At 54.6% G+C, this 12882-nt stretch overlaps 1 protein-coding gene across 2 annotated transcripts in view; it reads right to left on the reverse strand.

The window, feature by feature from the left end:
- si:dkeyp-97a10.2 (HEPACAM family member 2) overlaps nt 1-9541 on the reverse strand; it is a 28060-nt gene extending 18519 nt beyond the window's left edge. For both annotated transcript variants that reach the window (XM_060852687.1, XM_060852685.1), the window contains exons 1-2: nt 9360-9541; nt 6659-6994 (exon numbers count right to left, since the gene is read on the reverse strand). In XM_060852687.1, the coding sequence (XP_060708670.1) occupies nt 6659-6994; nt 9360-9411 (388 nt within the window). In that variant the 5' untranslated portion in view covers nt 9412-9541. The remainder of the gene's footprint in view (nt 1-6658; nt 6995-9359) is intronic.
- Nucleotides 9542-12882: the final 3341 nt, after the last annotated feature.

Raw genomic sequence — 12882 nt, forward strand, 5'->3', positions numbered from 1 at the left:
CAGGATTCACTGGTCAAGAAGGGCTGAATGGCCTGAGACGTCAGATCGGACGAATGGCCTCGCGCAGTCATGAAATGGAAGATCCACACCGGGTGTTGGTGTGATCGAGGTAGTGAGGGCACTGTGCCTCACCTAGGGGGTGTGGGAGGAAGGGCAAGTGCGGGTAGTGGGGGGGGTCAGTTTGCGATGGAGGGTGACACCAACAGTGCGGGACCGATCCCCAAAATGGCGGAGATGACCATGGAGTCTGCCGTCCGCAAACCTGCAGCATACTGACCCTCAGGCCTAACCTCCACCAGTCGCCTCTCTCCAAGGGGAAAACCTGGATTCTCTTCAGGAAGGAGGTGGGTTCCTCAGAGAGTGCGCAGGGAAGATTTGGTTCCCCGGGGGGGGGGATGTGGGGAGGGGGAGATGAGGGACAGAGATCCGTTGGAGTATCCCCAGTGGTTCTCCTTCAGGAAGACAAGCCTGTCAGGCTACCTGTTGGGGTGAGTTTATTACCCTGAGGGTTCAGGACACGGGGAGAAACTGTTTGCGAGGCACAGGGCCACTGTTACTGACCAATCAATGAACCGTGGAGATGGCAACTGGGTGGTTGGGATCTGGGGCGACCTGAGGATGTGGCAGAGGCCTGGAACATCGGCATAGGCCGCTTGAGCCTGCGCAGCCATTCAATAGGCCATTAATCAATATCCTTCCCCCACTCCCTCATATCCCATCATCCCTTCATCCAACCCAATCCCCCCTTCCCAAATTCTCTCCATGACCTTTGACCCCTTTAACCACAAGCGCCGTCTCTTGAGAACATTCAATGTTTTGACCTCAACTGCTTTCAGTGGTGGAGGCTCCCAGAGGCTGCCTCACTTTCTGGGTGAGGATATTTCTCCTCAGCTCAGTGCTAGCCCCTGTATCCTCACACTGTGACCCCCCCAACCCCTGGTTCTGGACTCACCCCCTCCCGTCACTGGTCAATGGTCCTGCGTTCACCCTGTCCAACGCTGTTAGAATTCTGGACGTTTCTCCCAGACTCCTCCCTCACTCTTCTTAACCTGAGCAAATCTGAGTCAAATCAATCTCTCTTTAAGACATCACTCCTGTTAGTTTATTAGTTTCAATAAAATCTCTTATGTTTTTAAACTCTTGCGATTATAATGTTAACTGATCCAATCATTTCTCATGCATCGGTCATAGCATCATACAGTCATACAGCCGGAAACAGACCCTTCGGCCCAACTCGTCCATGCTGACCCAGGTATCCTAAATTAATCTAGCCCCACCTGCCAGCACCTGGCCCATATCCCTCCAACCCTTTCTATTCATGTCTCCATCCAGATGCCTTTTAAATGCTGTCATTGTATCAGCCTCCACCACTTCCTCTGACACCTCATTCCATGCACACACCACCCTCTGGGTGAAAATGTTGCCCCTCAGGTCCCTTTTAAATCTTTCCCCTCTCACCCTACTAAACCTATGCCCATCTAGTTCTGGACTCCCCCACCCCAGGGAAAAGACCTTGTCTATCCATGCCCCTCATGATTTTATAAACCTCTATCAGGTCACCCCTCAGCCTCCAACGCTCCAGGGAAAACAGCCCCAATCTATCCAGCCTCTCCCTATAGCTCAAACCCTCTCTTCCCGGTATCATTTTGGCAGATCTTTTCTGTACCGTTTCCTTCCAACAGCAGGGAGATCAGAATTGAACACAATATTCCAAAACATACAACATCCTGAACACCCTCAATATAATGTCCCAACTCCAAACCCAATGCACTGACCATAAAAAGGCAAGTATACCAAACACTTTCTTCATTGTCCTGTCTACCCGTAACTCCACTTCCAAGGAACTATGTCCCTGAACCCCTCGGTCCCTGTGTTCCCCAGGGCCCCACCATTAACTGTATAAGCCCCGCCCCTGTGTGTTTACCAAAACGCAACACCTCACATTTATCCAAATTAAACTCCATCTGCCCCTCCTCAGCCCATTGACCCAATTGATCAGGATCCCTCTGTAATCTTAGCTCACCCCCTTCACTGTCCACTGTCCCACCAATGTTGGTGTCACCCACACACTTACTAACCCTGTCTCCTATATTCTCATCCGCATCGTTAATATCAATGACAAACAGCAGTGGGCCCAGCCCCGATCCCTGTGGGACACCCTCTGGTCACAGGCCTCCAGTCTGAAACACAACCCTCCCCCACCACCCTCTGTCTCCTATCGGTCAGTAAGTTTTGTATCTAATTGGCTTGTTCTGCCTGGATCCCATGCGATCAAAGTTTACTAATTAGCCTCCCATGTCCTGTCAGATGATTGGCTTGTATGAGATTCCAAAATTATTCATCTAAACTGAAACAAAGGCCATCTTAAATGAGGAGGGATTGAGCTACAGGGAGAGGCTGAACAGGCTGGGGCTGTTTTCCCTGGAGCATCGGAGGCTGAGGGGTGACCTTATAGAGATTTATAAAATCATGAGGGACATAGGTAGGTTAAATAGATAAGGTCTTTTCCCTGGGGTGGGGGAGTCCAGAACGAGAGGGGCATAGGTTTAGGGTGAGAGGGGAAAGATATAAAAGGGGCAACTTTTTCACACAGAGGGTGGTGCGTGTATGGAATGAGCTGCCAGAGGAAGTGGTGGAGGCTGGTACAATGACAGCATTTAAAAGGCACCTGGATGGGGATATGGATAGGAAGGGTTTGGAGGGATATGGGCTGGGTGCTGGCAAATGGGACTGGACTATTTTACAATATCTGGTCGGCACGGATGAGTTGGACTGAAGGGTCTGTTTCCGTGCTGTACATCTCTATGAGGAGAAAGTGAGGACTGCAGATGCTGGAGATCAGAGCTGAAAATGTGTTGCTGGAAAAGCGCAGCAGGTCAGGCAGCATCCAAGGAACTCCTGCTCTTTGGATGCTGCCTGACCTGCTGCGCTTTTCCAGCCACACATTTTCAGTACATCTCTATGACTCTGTTTAGACCATTCAACAGGCAGTTATTTCATTCTCTCCAAGGTGGGAATGCTTGGGTGGGGTGGGGGGAGGGTTTTTAAGGGGCGGAACAGGACGAGATGAGTCGAAGCTCCCAGAATGGCCTTTAGCGGGACGTAACGCCGGTCTGAGTCAGTCTGATCTGTCCTCACACACAAGAGTGAGATGGTGCTGAAGCCCTCTGAGAAGGAGCTGCAACTCAAAGCCTGGCCACTAGATGGTGACAGCATCTCAGTGATTAGATTAGATTAGATTAGATTTACAGTGTGGAAACAGGCCCTTCGGCCCAACAAGTCCACACCGACCCGCCGAAGCGCAACCCACCCATACCCCTACATTTACCCCTTACCTAACACTACAGGCAATTTAGCATGGCCAATTCACCTGACCCGCACATCTTTGGACTGTGGGAGGAAACCGGAGCACCCGGAGGAAACCCACACAGACACGGGGAGAACGTGCAAACTCCACACAGTCAGTCACCTGAGTCGGGAATTGAACCCGGGTCTCAGACGCTGTGAGGCAGCAGTGCTAACCACTGTGCCACCGCGCTGCCCACTGTGCCACCGCGCTGCCCACTATGAAGGGCTGATGCGCGAAACGTCGATTCTCCTGCTCCTCGGACGCTGCCTGACCTGCTGCGCTTTTCCAGCGCCACACTCTCAGCTGTCACTCCTAACTGCCCCTCTGGCCGATGAGAGCTGTCCAATCAATACCGGCCTGGACAGCCACACCTTCATCCGTGAACGAATGAAATAAAACAAAGGGAGGGGCAATAGAGGGGCAAATACCCAAGCCCCGTTAGGTCCCTATCCCAGATGGACTGGATTGGGTTAAATCTTATCTTCAGTTGAGATGGGCAGGACTGCTTCCACCCCGTCCCCCGGAGTGTTTGAGGGGAGCGGAGCAGTTTATTTATTTGGTTTGAGTCCCCAGGGGATGGAGTCAAGGGTGAGTCGTTTCTAGTTTTTTTTTCTGTTTATTTTAGTCTTTCCCCAGAGCCCACCAGGTCTTTATTTTGTTGCTCGGCTAAGTTAAAGGTGGGTTTATTTTCTCTTTCTGGGAGAGTTCTACACCCTGCCCCCGGGAGTGCCTGATGGGAGCAGCGTCTTGGTTTTCGTCCTCTGTTTACACCTTTCATTCAAAAGGGTGAAGGAGTGATAGAGGGGCAAGGGAAGGTGTTAATGGCAGGTGTGAAAAAGTGTAACGTGTGTCCACTCTGCTGAAAAGGAACGCAGGAATAGGAGGGCCTGGTGGTTTACTAAACTGGGAGGGTTTTCCTTTTGACATGAACGGGGGTGTTCTAGACAGGGGTCAACCAGTCTGTGTTCAGTGTGATATTGAAGGCACTGACGGAGTTCTTGCTGTTCTCTAACCTTGAGTCTATCCCAAATGCTTCACTTTCTGCACCCATCCTGACTCTCACTGAAGTTCCACTCTCCTGAATCTGACTGTGAAAATCTAGTGGATTCAGTGATTAAGATCATTGTGACTCAGTGCTCAGCACTGCTGCCTCCCAGTGCCAGGGACCCAGGTTCGATGCCACCCTTGGGTGACTGTGAGTGGAGTTTGCACACCCACCCCGTGTTTGTATGGGTTTCTCCGGGTGCCCCAGTTTCCTCCCACTGTCCAAAGATGTGCAGGTTAGGGTGGATTGACCATGGGATAGTGTCCCATAGTGCTCAGGGATGTGCAGGTTAGGGTGGATTGGCCATGGGAAATTGTCCCATAGTACCCAGGGATGTGCAGGTTAGGGTGGATTGGCCATGGGAAATTGTCCCATAGTGTCCAGGGATGTGCAGGTTCAGGGTGGATCGGCCATGGGATAGTGTCCCATAGTGTCCAGGGATGTGCAGGTTAGGGTGAATTGGCCATGGGAAATTGTCCCATAGTGCCCAGGGATGTGCAGGTTAGGGTGGATTGGCCATGGGAAATTGTCCCATAGTGCCCAGGGATGTGCAGGTTAGGGTGGATTGACCATGGGATAGTGTCCCATAGTGCTCAGGGATGTGCAGGTTAGGGTGGATTGGCCATGGGAAATTGTCCCATAGTACCCAGGGATGTGCAGGTTAGGGTGGATTGGCCATGGGAAATTGTCCCATAGTGTCCAGGGATGTGCAGGTTCAGGGTGGATCGGCCATGGGATAGTGTCCCATAGTGTCCAGGGATGTGCAGGTTAGGGTGAATTGGCCATGGGAAATTGTCCCATAGTGCCCAGGGATGTGCAGGTTAGGGTGGATTGGCCATGGGAAATTGTCCCAATAGTGCCCAGGGATGTGCAGGTTAGGGTGGATTGGCCATGGGATAGTGTCCCATAGTGCCCAGGGATGTGCAGGTTAGGGTGGATTGACCATGGGATAGTGTCCCATAGTGCCCAGGGATGTGCAGGTTAGGGTGGATTGGCCATGGGAAATTGTCCCATAGTGCCCAGGGATGTGCAGGTTAAGGTGGATTGGCCGTGGGAAATTGTCCCATGGTGCCCAGGGATGTGCAGGTTAGGGTGGATTGGCCATGGGATAGTGTCCCATAGTGTCCAGGGATGTGCAGGTTAGGGTGGATCGGCCATGGGATAGTGTCCCATAGTGCCCAGGGATGTGCAGGTTAGGGTGGGTTGGCCATGGGAAATTGTCCCATAGTGCCCAGGGATGTGCAGGTTAGGGTGGATTGGCCATGGGAAATTGTCCCATAGTGCCCAGGGATGTGCAGGTTAGGGTGGATTGGCCATGGGATAGTGTCCCATAGTGCCCAGGGATGTGCAGGTGAGGGTGGATTGATCATGCTAAGTGTTGAGATTATGGAGATGGGGTCGGAGGACATTCTGAAGGGTCAGTGCCGTCTCAATGGGCCGAATGGCCTGTGTCTGCTCTGAGTCCTGCACACAGCTTTGTTGGATCCATGTTTGGGATTGGCGGGTTTGAGCTACAGGGAGAGGCTGAATAGGCTGGGGCTGTTTTCCCTGGAGCGTCGGAGGCTGAGGGGTGACCTTATAGAGGTTTATAAAATCATGAGGGACATGGAGAGGGTAAATAGAACAAAGTCTTTTCCCTGGGGTGGGGGAGTCCAGAACTAGAGGGGCATAGGTTTAGGGTGAGAGGGGAAAGGGACCTAAGGGGCAACTTTTTCACACTGAAGATGACTCGTGTATGGAATGAGCTGCCAGAGGAAGTTGTGGAGGCTGGTACAATTGCAACATTTAAAAGGCATCTGGTTGGGGACATGGATAGGAATGAGTGGGGCTGAAGGGTCTTTTTCCTTGCTGTACATCTCCATGACTCAGTGAGAAACAATGTCTCCCAGAGGATTGTAAATCTGTGGAATTTGCTCCATCCCCAGAGTGTGGAGGATGCTGGGACAGGGAGGATTGTTAAGGAGGATGGGAGACAGATGTTTGATTGGTATTGGGTTGGAGGGCGATGGGGGAATGGAGGATGAGGTGTGTATCAGCCGCCAACCGGATAGCGGGGCAGACTCGATGGGCTGAGTGGCCTTGTTGCACATTCACTGGGGGGAGCGTTGGACCCAAGATGAATCAGACAGGGACCTCAATGAAACAGAGGCCATTCAGCCCGTCGGCTCTACCAGAGGATGGGGACATGAAACAGTTCGGACCCCTGTCCGGGGGAGGGGAGGGGGAGAGCAGGTGGCAAGGGGGAGAGGCACATCCGGACTCACCGTACAGGAGCACCCGGATGCAGGAAGTCAGCTCGGAGCCCCCGACGTCAGTCACAGTGAGGCAGTAGAGACCCACGTCCTCAGAGCCGAAGGAGAGGAGGACGAGGGTACCATTTTCCTTGTGGAAACGTATTCGGTTCCGGTAGGACCGGGCGGGATATACCCTGTCGCTGACCAGCACGTACTGGAGGATCCGTCGGGAATACTGTCCTTCCCGCTTCCAGGTCAGGCTGTAGATCTCGTGCTGGGGCAGTGCGGATCGACCCCTGTCCAACAGCAAGGGCGTCCCAGGGATCCCGTAGACCTGGCGCTCTCCCGACTCCAGGCCCCTGGCCCCTGGGGAGATCCAGAGAGAGAGAGAGAGAGAGACAACAGGAATTTGGGAAACATGCCCGGATACAACCGAGGAGCCAACGATTGGAGGAGGAGGTACGGGAGGAGGAGCGAACCAAATGTTCGGAAACACAATCGCAGGAGCAGGCCACTCGGCCCATCAAGGTGTGTCTGATCCGCTCCATAGGGCCGTGGCTGAGGATGTGACCAGTTCCTGCTCTCCCCCTCTCCTCCCTCAGAATTACCTCCAACTCCACACCGAAAACAATCAACGGTTCAGTGTCAAAGGCCACCTCAGGCAGAGAATGACACAGGCATCCCCCACTCTCGGAGAGAAGAGGTTTTACCCCATCGCAGTCACCCTCCGTGACCTCAGACTCGGGGAGGGCCGCACTGTCGGAGGGTCAGTGCTGAAGGAGTGGGCACTGTCGGAGGGGCAGTGCTGAGGGAGTGCTGCACTGTCGGAGGGTCAGTGCTGAGGGAGTGGGCACTGTCGGAGGGTCAGTGCTGAGGGAGTGCTGCACTGTCGGAGGGTCAGTGCTGAGGGAGTGGGCACTGTCGGAGGGTCAGTGCTGAGGGAGTGGGCACTGTCGGAGGGTCAGTGCTGAGGGAGTGGGCACTGTCGGAGGGTCAGTGCTGAGGGAGTGCCGCACTGTCTGAGGGTCAGTGCTGAGGGAGTGCTGCACTGTCGCAGGGTCAGTGCTGAAGGTGCGCCGCACAGTCGGAGGGTCAGTGCTGAAGGTGCACCGCACTGTCGGAGGGTCAGTGCTGAGGGAGTACCACACTGTCGGAGGGTCAGTGCTGAAGGTGCACCGCACTGTCGGAGGGTCAGTGCTGAAGGTGCACCGCACTGTCGGAGGGTCAGTGCTGAGGGAGTACCACACTGTCGGAGGGTCAGTGCTGAGGGAGTGGGCACTGTTGGAGGGTCAGTGCTGAGGGAGTACCGCACTGTCGGAGTGTCAGTGCTGAGGGAGTGGGCACTGTTGGAGGGTCAGTGCTGAGGGAGTGCCGCACTGTCGGAGGTTCAGAGCTGAGGGAGCACCACACTGTCGGAGGGTCAGTGCTGAGGGAGTGGGCACTGTCGGAGGGTCAGAACTGAGGGACCGCTGCACTGTCGGAGGGTCAGTGCTGAGGGAGTGCCGCACTGTCGGAGGGTCAGTGCTGAGGAAGCGCCACACTGACAGACGGTCAGTGCTGAGGGAGTGGGCACTGTTGGAGGGTCAATGCTGAGGGAGTGGGCACTGTCGGAGGGTCAGTGCTGAGGGAGTGGGCACTGTCACAGGGTCAGTGCTAAAGGTGCGTCGCACTACTGATATTAGGAGTGTTTCAGTGATGGGAACGTGAATAGGGAGGGGGTGTAGGGGCTGGAGGGGGTTATTGGGTTGGGGTGAGGCCTCTGTGGTATTTGTAAAAGGGAGGTGTCATTGTGCAGGGAGAGCCAGGGAGCTGGTGCCGAGGTGAGGTGGTGACCCTGGCTGTATGTGGCACACCCCGGTACGAGATGGTGTGGAGGAGCCAGTGTTGGTGTGGGGCAGGCACTGTTATCACTCACACAACCCCCAGGTTATCGTCCGACAGGGTTATTTGGAAGCAGTAGCTTTCAGAGCACTGCTCCTCATCATGCAGTGAGTGGGGCAGGATCAGAGGACACAGAATTTGCAGTAAAATGTACAGTGTATAATTAAAACACATGTATTATAAATTCTGTGTCCTCGGATCCTGACCCACTCACTGGCTGATGAAGGCGCAGTGAGTACAGTAAAAACCTCAATTATCCAAACAGCAATTATACGAATTTCGGATTATCCGAAGGTTTCAATGTCCTGTCAAAACGGTATTCAGGAACTCAGCATTCAGTCGTCAGTTCAAAGGCACAATGGCTAAATAATCAATTATCCAAACCAACTGCTCCCCACCCACTCGAGTCTAACCTGGGCATGTGTGATTGTTAACTCGGTCAGAGAGAGAGAGCAGTAGGCCATTCGGCCCCCCCCCAGCGCCCACACAACCTAGCCCAGCACTGGAGCAGGAGCTCGAGAATCACCGACAGAGTCGGGGCACCAGGCAGACCCTGTCCTGAGGAGCTGCTAACCCTCGGGGTGTGGGGCAGAATCAGGGAAGGGGGCATCTGCCCTGTTTGTCCCGCCTTCACATTGGTCACCTCGGCAAACTGAGCAGAGGTTTACGTACTGAGGTGGGGCGGGGGCGAATCTGACCATACCACAGCATCCAGGCAGCTCTCTCTCCCCAAACCCCTGCCCACCTACTGCCCAGACTCTAACCATGAAGGTTTGCTGCCAACTCCCCAGCAGCCCTCCCCACTCTCCCCCTTCCCCACCCCCCCCCCCCCACACCAACCCGTGCCTACCTGCCCAGAGGGACAGCAGTGTCAGGGAGACTCCGTATTGGAACAGCAGCATCCTGGGGGGAACCACAGCGTGCCCTCCCACCCTCCCGTCACCGCTCGGCGTGGAAGTGGGCAGCTGTTCGGCCGCGGTGTGCCTCGCAGGAGTTCCTGCCTGGCTGCTCCTCAGGCGTGGCGATACTCAGACTGTCTCTCACCGAAACTAGATGGGAATCTAAATTGCAGTCTGGCTCAGCCTTAATCAGTGCATCCACAGGAATTTGATCTCTGGGGTAATGGGTTGATGACAGTGCTGTTGGCTCCGTGCCTCCTGGTCTGTTTCATCATTGTCTCTCCGACAAAGTTGACATCATCCCACCCCTCAGTCGTCACCGCCCTCTTGCCTTTGATCAGGGCAGGACTGGATTCGTTTTCCCTTCACTCTCCCCCTGCTTCATTCCTCTCCCTGCCTTCCCACATCTCTCAGTTTTTATCACCACGCCATGACTGTTTTATTACGACTTCCCACGTTGTGTCCCTGGCTGATTGTTGTTCAGGCTCCACAAGGCATGATGGGGTACGAACGTCCTCTGTGCGGTTTGTGGATGAGCTGTGAGGCACACAGAGCAGGCGAACTCTCCCTCGTCCTGAAACTCGGCCGCGGTGGTCTGAGATAAGGCACTGGACTGCAGATCCTAGAGCCAGAGGAGCAGGGAGACACGCTGAGGGAGGCTGAGCCACATGATGTGGGTTTATCGCTGGGCAGGACATAGCCTGGTGGCGTTCACTGGACTGTAAGTCCAGACACCCCTCCCCACCCCTGCTCCCACCTCAGGACCCCACCACTGGTGGACGGGGACGTAGAACTGAGTTAAAAATCCGGATTTCACAATCTCACCGGCTGTCAGAGAAAGCCCTACCTCCCCGGACAGCCATTCCAACTCTGTCTGACCTTCCACGTGACTCCAGCTCTACAGGGGAGCGATGTGGTTGACTCTTAACCACCCCTCTAGGGCAAATAGGGGGGACAGTAAGTGTGGGCTTGGACAGTGACGCCCACACCCCATGGGCAAACAAAGATGGAAGCCAATGTTGCGGGACAGTGGGGTCCTGGCAGCCAGAGGTGGGGAGCCCTTGACCATGGTTGGGTGTCCTCGGAGAATGCCAGAGAGGTGGAAACAGAACCCTTTCTCCGAGGTGGGAGAGTGAACGTGTGGAATTCCTTACCACAGTGGGGCCGTGGGGGTGGCTTGGTAATTCGGGAGATTTGAAATCTCAGTGAGGGGACGATCAGGGACAAGTCACAACAAGAATTGGGTGGGGGTTGAGGAAGATCAGATCGGATCACGGGAACGATCCCGTGGACGAGGGGCTTGCCAGATGAGGAGCGGTTGGCAACTCTGCGTCTGTGGAGTTTCAGTGAAGTTACAGCGAGGTCTGGATAGAGTGGGTGCAGAGACGATATTCTCACCAGGAGGAGAGACCAGGGCCCCAGGGCACAGCCTCAGGGGGAAGGGACCACCCTTTGGAACTGAGCTGGGGAGGAATTTCTTCAGCTGGAGGGTGGGGGAATCTGTGGGACACGTCACTGAGTGTGTTGAAGACAGAGATCGAGAGGGGGTCCTGGGTTACCGGGAGAATGGGGTTCAGAAACATATCAGCCAGGATCAAACAGCAGAGAAGCCTTGATGGGCCGAATGGCCTAATTCTGTTCCGATAGCTCATGGTCCCATGACCAAGATCACATTGAATATCAAAGCGAACTCAATGGGCCGAATGGCGTGATTCTCCCCCTCTATCATATGGTCTCATGTCTACGGTCTCAGTCAGTGACATGGCACATTCAATGGGCCGAATGGCCTGACACTGCTCCTGTATGTCACGATGGACCAAATGGCCGATTTAACTCTGGCATTCGGAGGCTCCGCCCAGCACACGCCTGTTTGAGAGGGGCTTGGGGTCTGGTTAGCGTGGTAACCATGGTAACCATGCCCACACATGCACGCGCAGTGGACACTGCCCCAGGATCCATGCTGTACACACAATGTGCTGGGAAGAGACAAGGCTGAGTATGGTCTGTTATTCAGAGGGTGGGTCTGTGTGTGTGTGAGTGTGTGTGGGTGTGTGAGTGTGTTTATATGTGTGTGTGCACGTGCGGGTGTGTGTGTATGTGTGTGTGTGAGTGAGTTTATAGGTGTATGTGTGTGTGTATGAGTGTGTGTCTCTGTGTGTGTGTTTGTGTGTGTGTGGGAGTGTCTGTGTATGTGTCTGTGTCTGCGTGTGTCTGGGTGTGTATGTCTGTGTCTCTGTGTCTGTGTGTGTGTCTGTGTGTGAGTGTCTGTGTGTGTGTGTGTGTGTGTGTGTCTGTGTGTGTATTTGTCTGCGTGTGTCTCTGTGTCTGTGTGTCTGTGTGTGTGTCTCTGTGTGTGTGTCTCTGTGTCTGTTTCCCTGTGTCTGTGTGTGTGTGTCTGTCTGTGTGTGTGTGTCTGTGTGTGTGCGTGTGTCTGTGTGTGTGTGTATGTGAGTGTGAGTGTGTGTGTGAGTGTGTGTGTGTGTGTGTGTGTGTGTCTGTGAGTGTGTGTGTGAGTGTGAGTGTCTGTGTGTGTGTGAGTGTGAGTGTCTGTGTGTGTGTGTCTGTGAGTGTGTGTGTGTGTGTGTGGGTGTATGTGTGAGTGTGTGGGTGTATGTGTGTGAGAGAGAGAGAGACAATGGTGTCCTTGTAACATCACTGTGATAATCCAGGTCAGCAGGAGGCCGGGAGCAGTCTCTCCGACGTGTGGATCAATATCAGCTCAACCTGGGACTGTCAGACCCGACACAATCACAGGGGTCAGCACAGTGCAGCAGGAGGAGAGCACAGGCACTCTCACCTCACAGGAAAGAGGAAGGGAACCACCAGGGTCAGTGCTGAGGGAGTGGGCACTGTCAGAGGGTCAGTGCTGAGGGAGTGGGCACTGTCGGAGGGTCAGTGCTGAGGGAGTGGGCACTGTTGGAGGGTCAGTGCTGAGGGAGTGCCACTCTGTCAGAGGGTCAGTGCTGAGGGAGTGCCGCACTGTCGGAGGATCAGTGCTGAGGGAGTGCCGCACTGTCAGAGGATCAGTGCTGAGGGAGTGCCGCACTGTCGGAGGGTCAGTGCTGAGGGAGTGGGTAATGTTGGAGGGTCAGTGCTGAGGGAGAGCCGCAGTGTCAGAGGGTCAGTGCTGAGGGAGTGCCGCACTGTTGGAGGGTCAGTGCTGAGGGAGTGGGTAATGTTGGAGGGTCAGTGCTGAGGGAGAGCCGCAGTGTCAGAGGGTCAGTGCTGAGGGAGTGCCGCACTGTTGGAGGGTCAGTGCTGAGGGAGAGCCGCACTGTCAGAGGGTCAGTGCTGAGGGAGTGCTGCACTGTCGGAGGGTCAGTGCTGAGGGAGTGGGTAATGTTGGAGGGTCAGTGCTGAGGGAGAGCCGCAGTGTCAGAGGGTCAGTGCTGAGGGAGTGCCGCACTGTTGGAGGGTCAGTGCTGAGGGAGTGCCGCACTGTCAGAGGGTCAGTGCTGAGGGAGTGCCGCACTG

The sequence above is a fragment of the Hemiscyllium ocellatum genome, chromosome 38 (genome assembly GCF_020745735.1).
Source record: "Hemiscyllium ocellatum isolate sHemOce1 chromosome 38, sHemOce1.pat.X.cur, whole genome shotgun sequence".
NCBI classification, from domain to species: Eukaryota; Metazoa; Chordata; class Chondrichthyes; order Orectolobiformes; family Hemiscylliidae; genus Hemiscyllium; species Hemiscyllium ocellatum.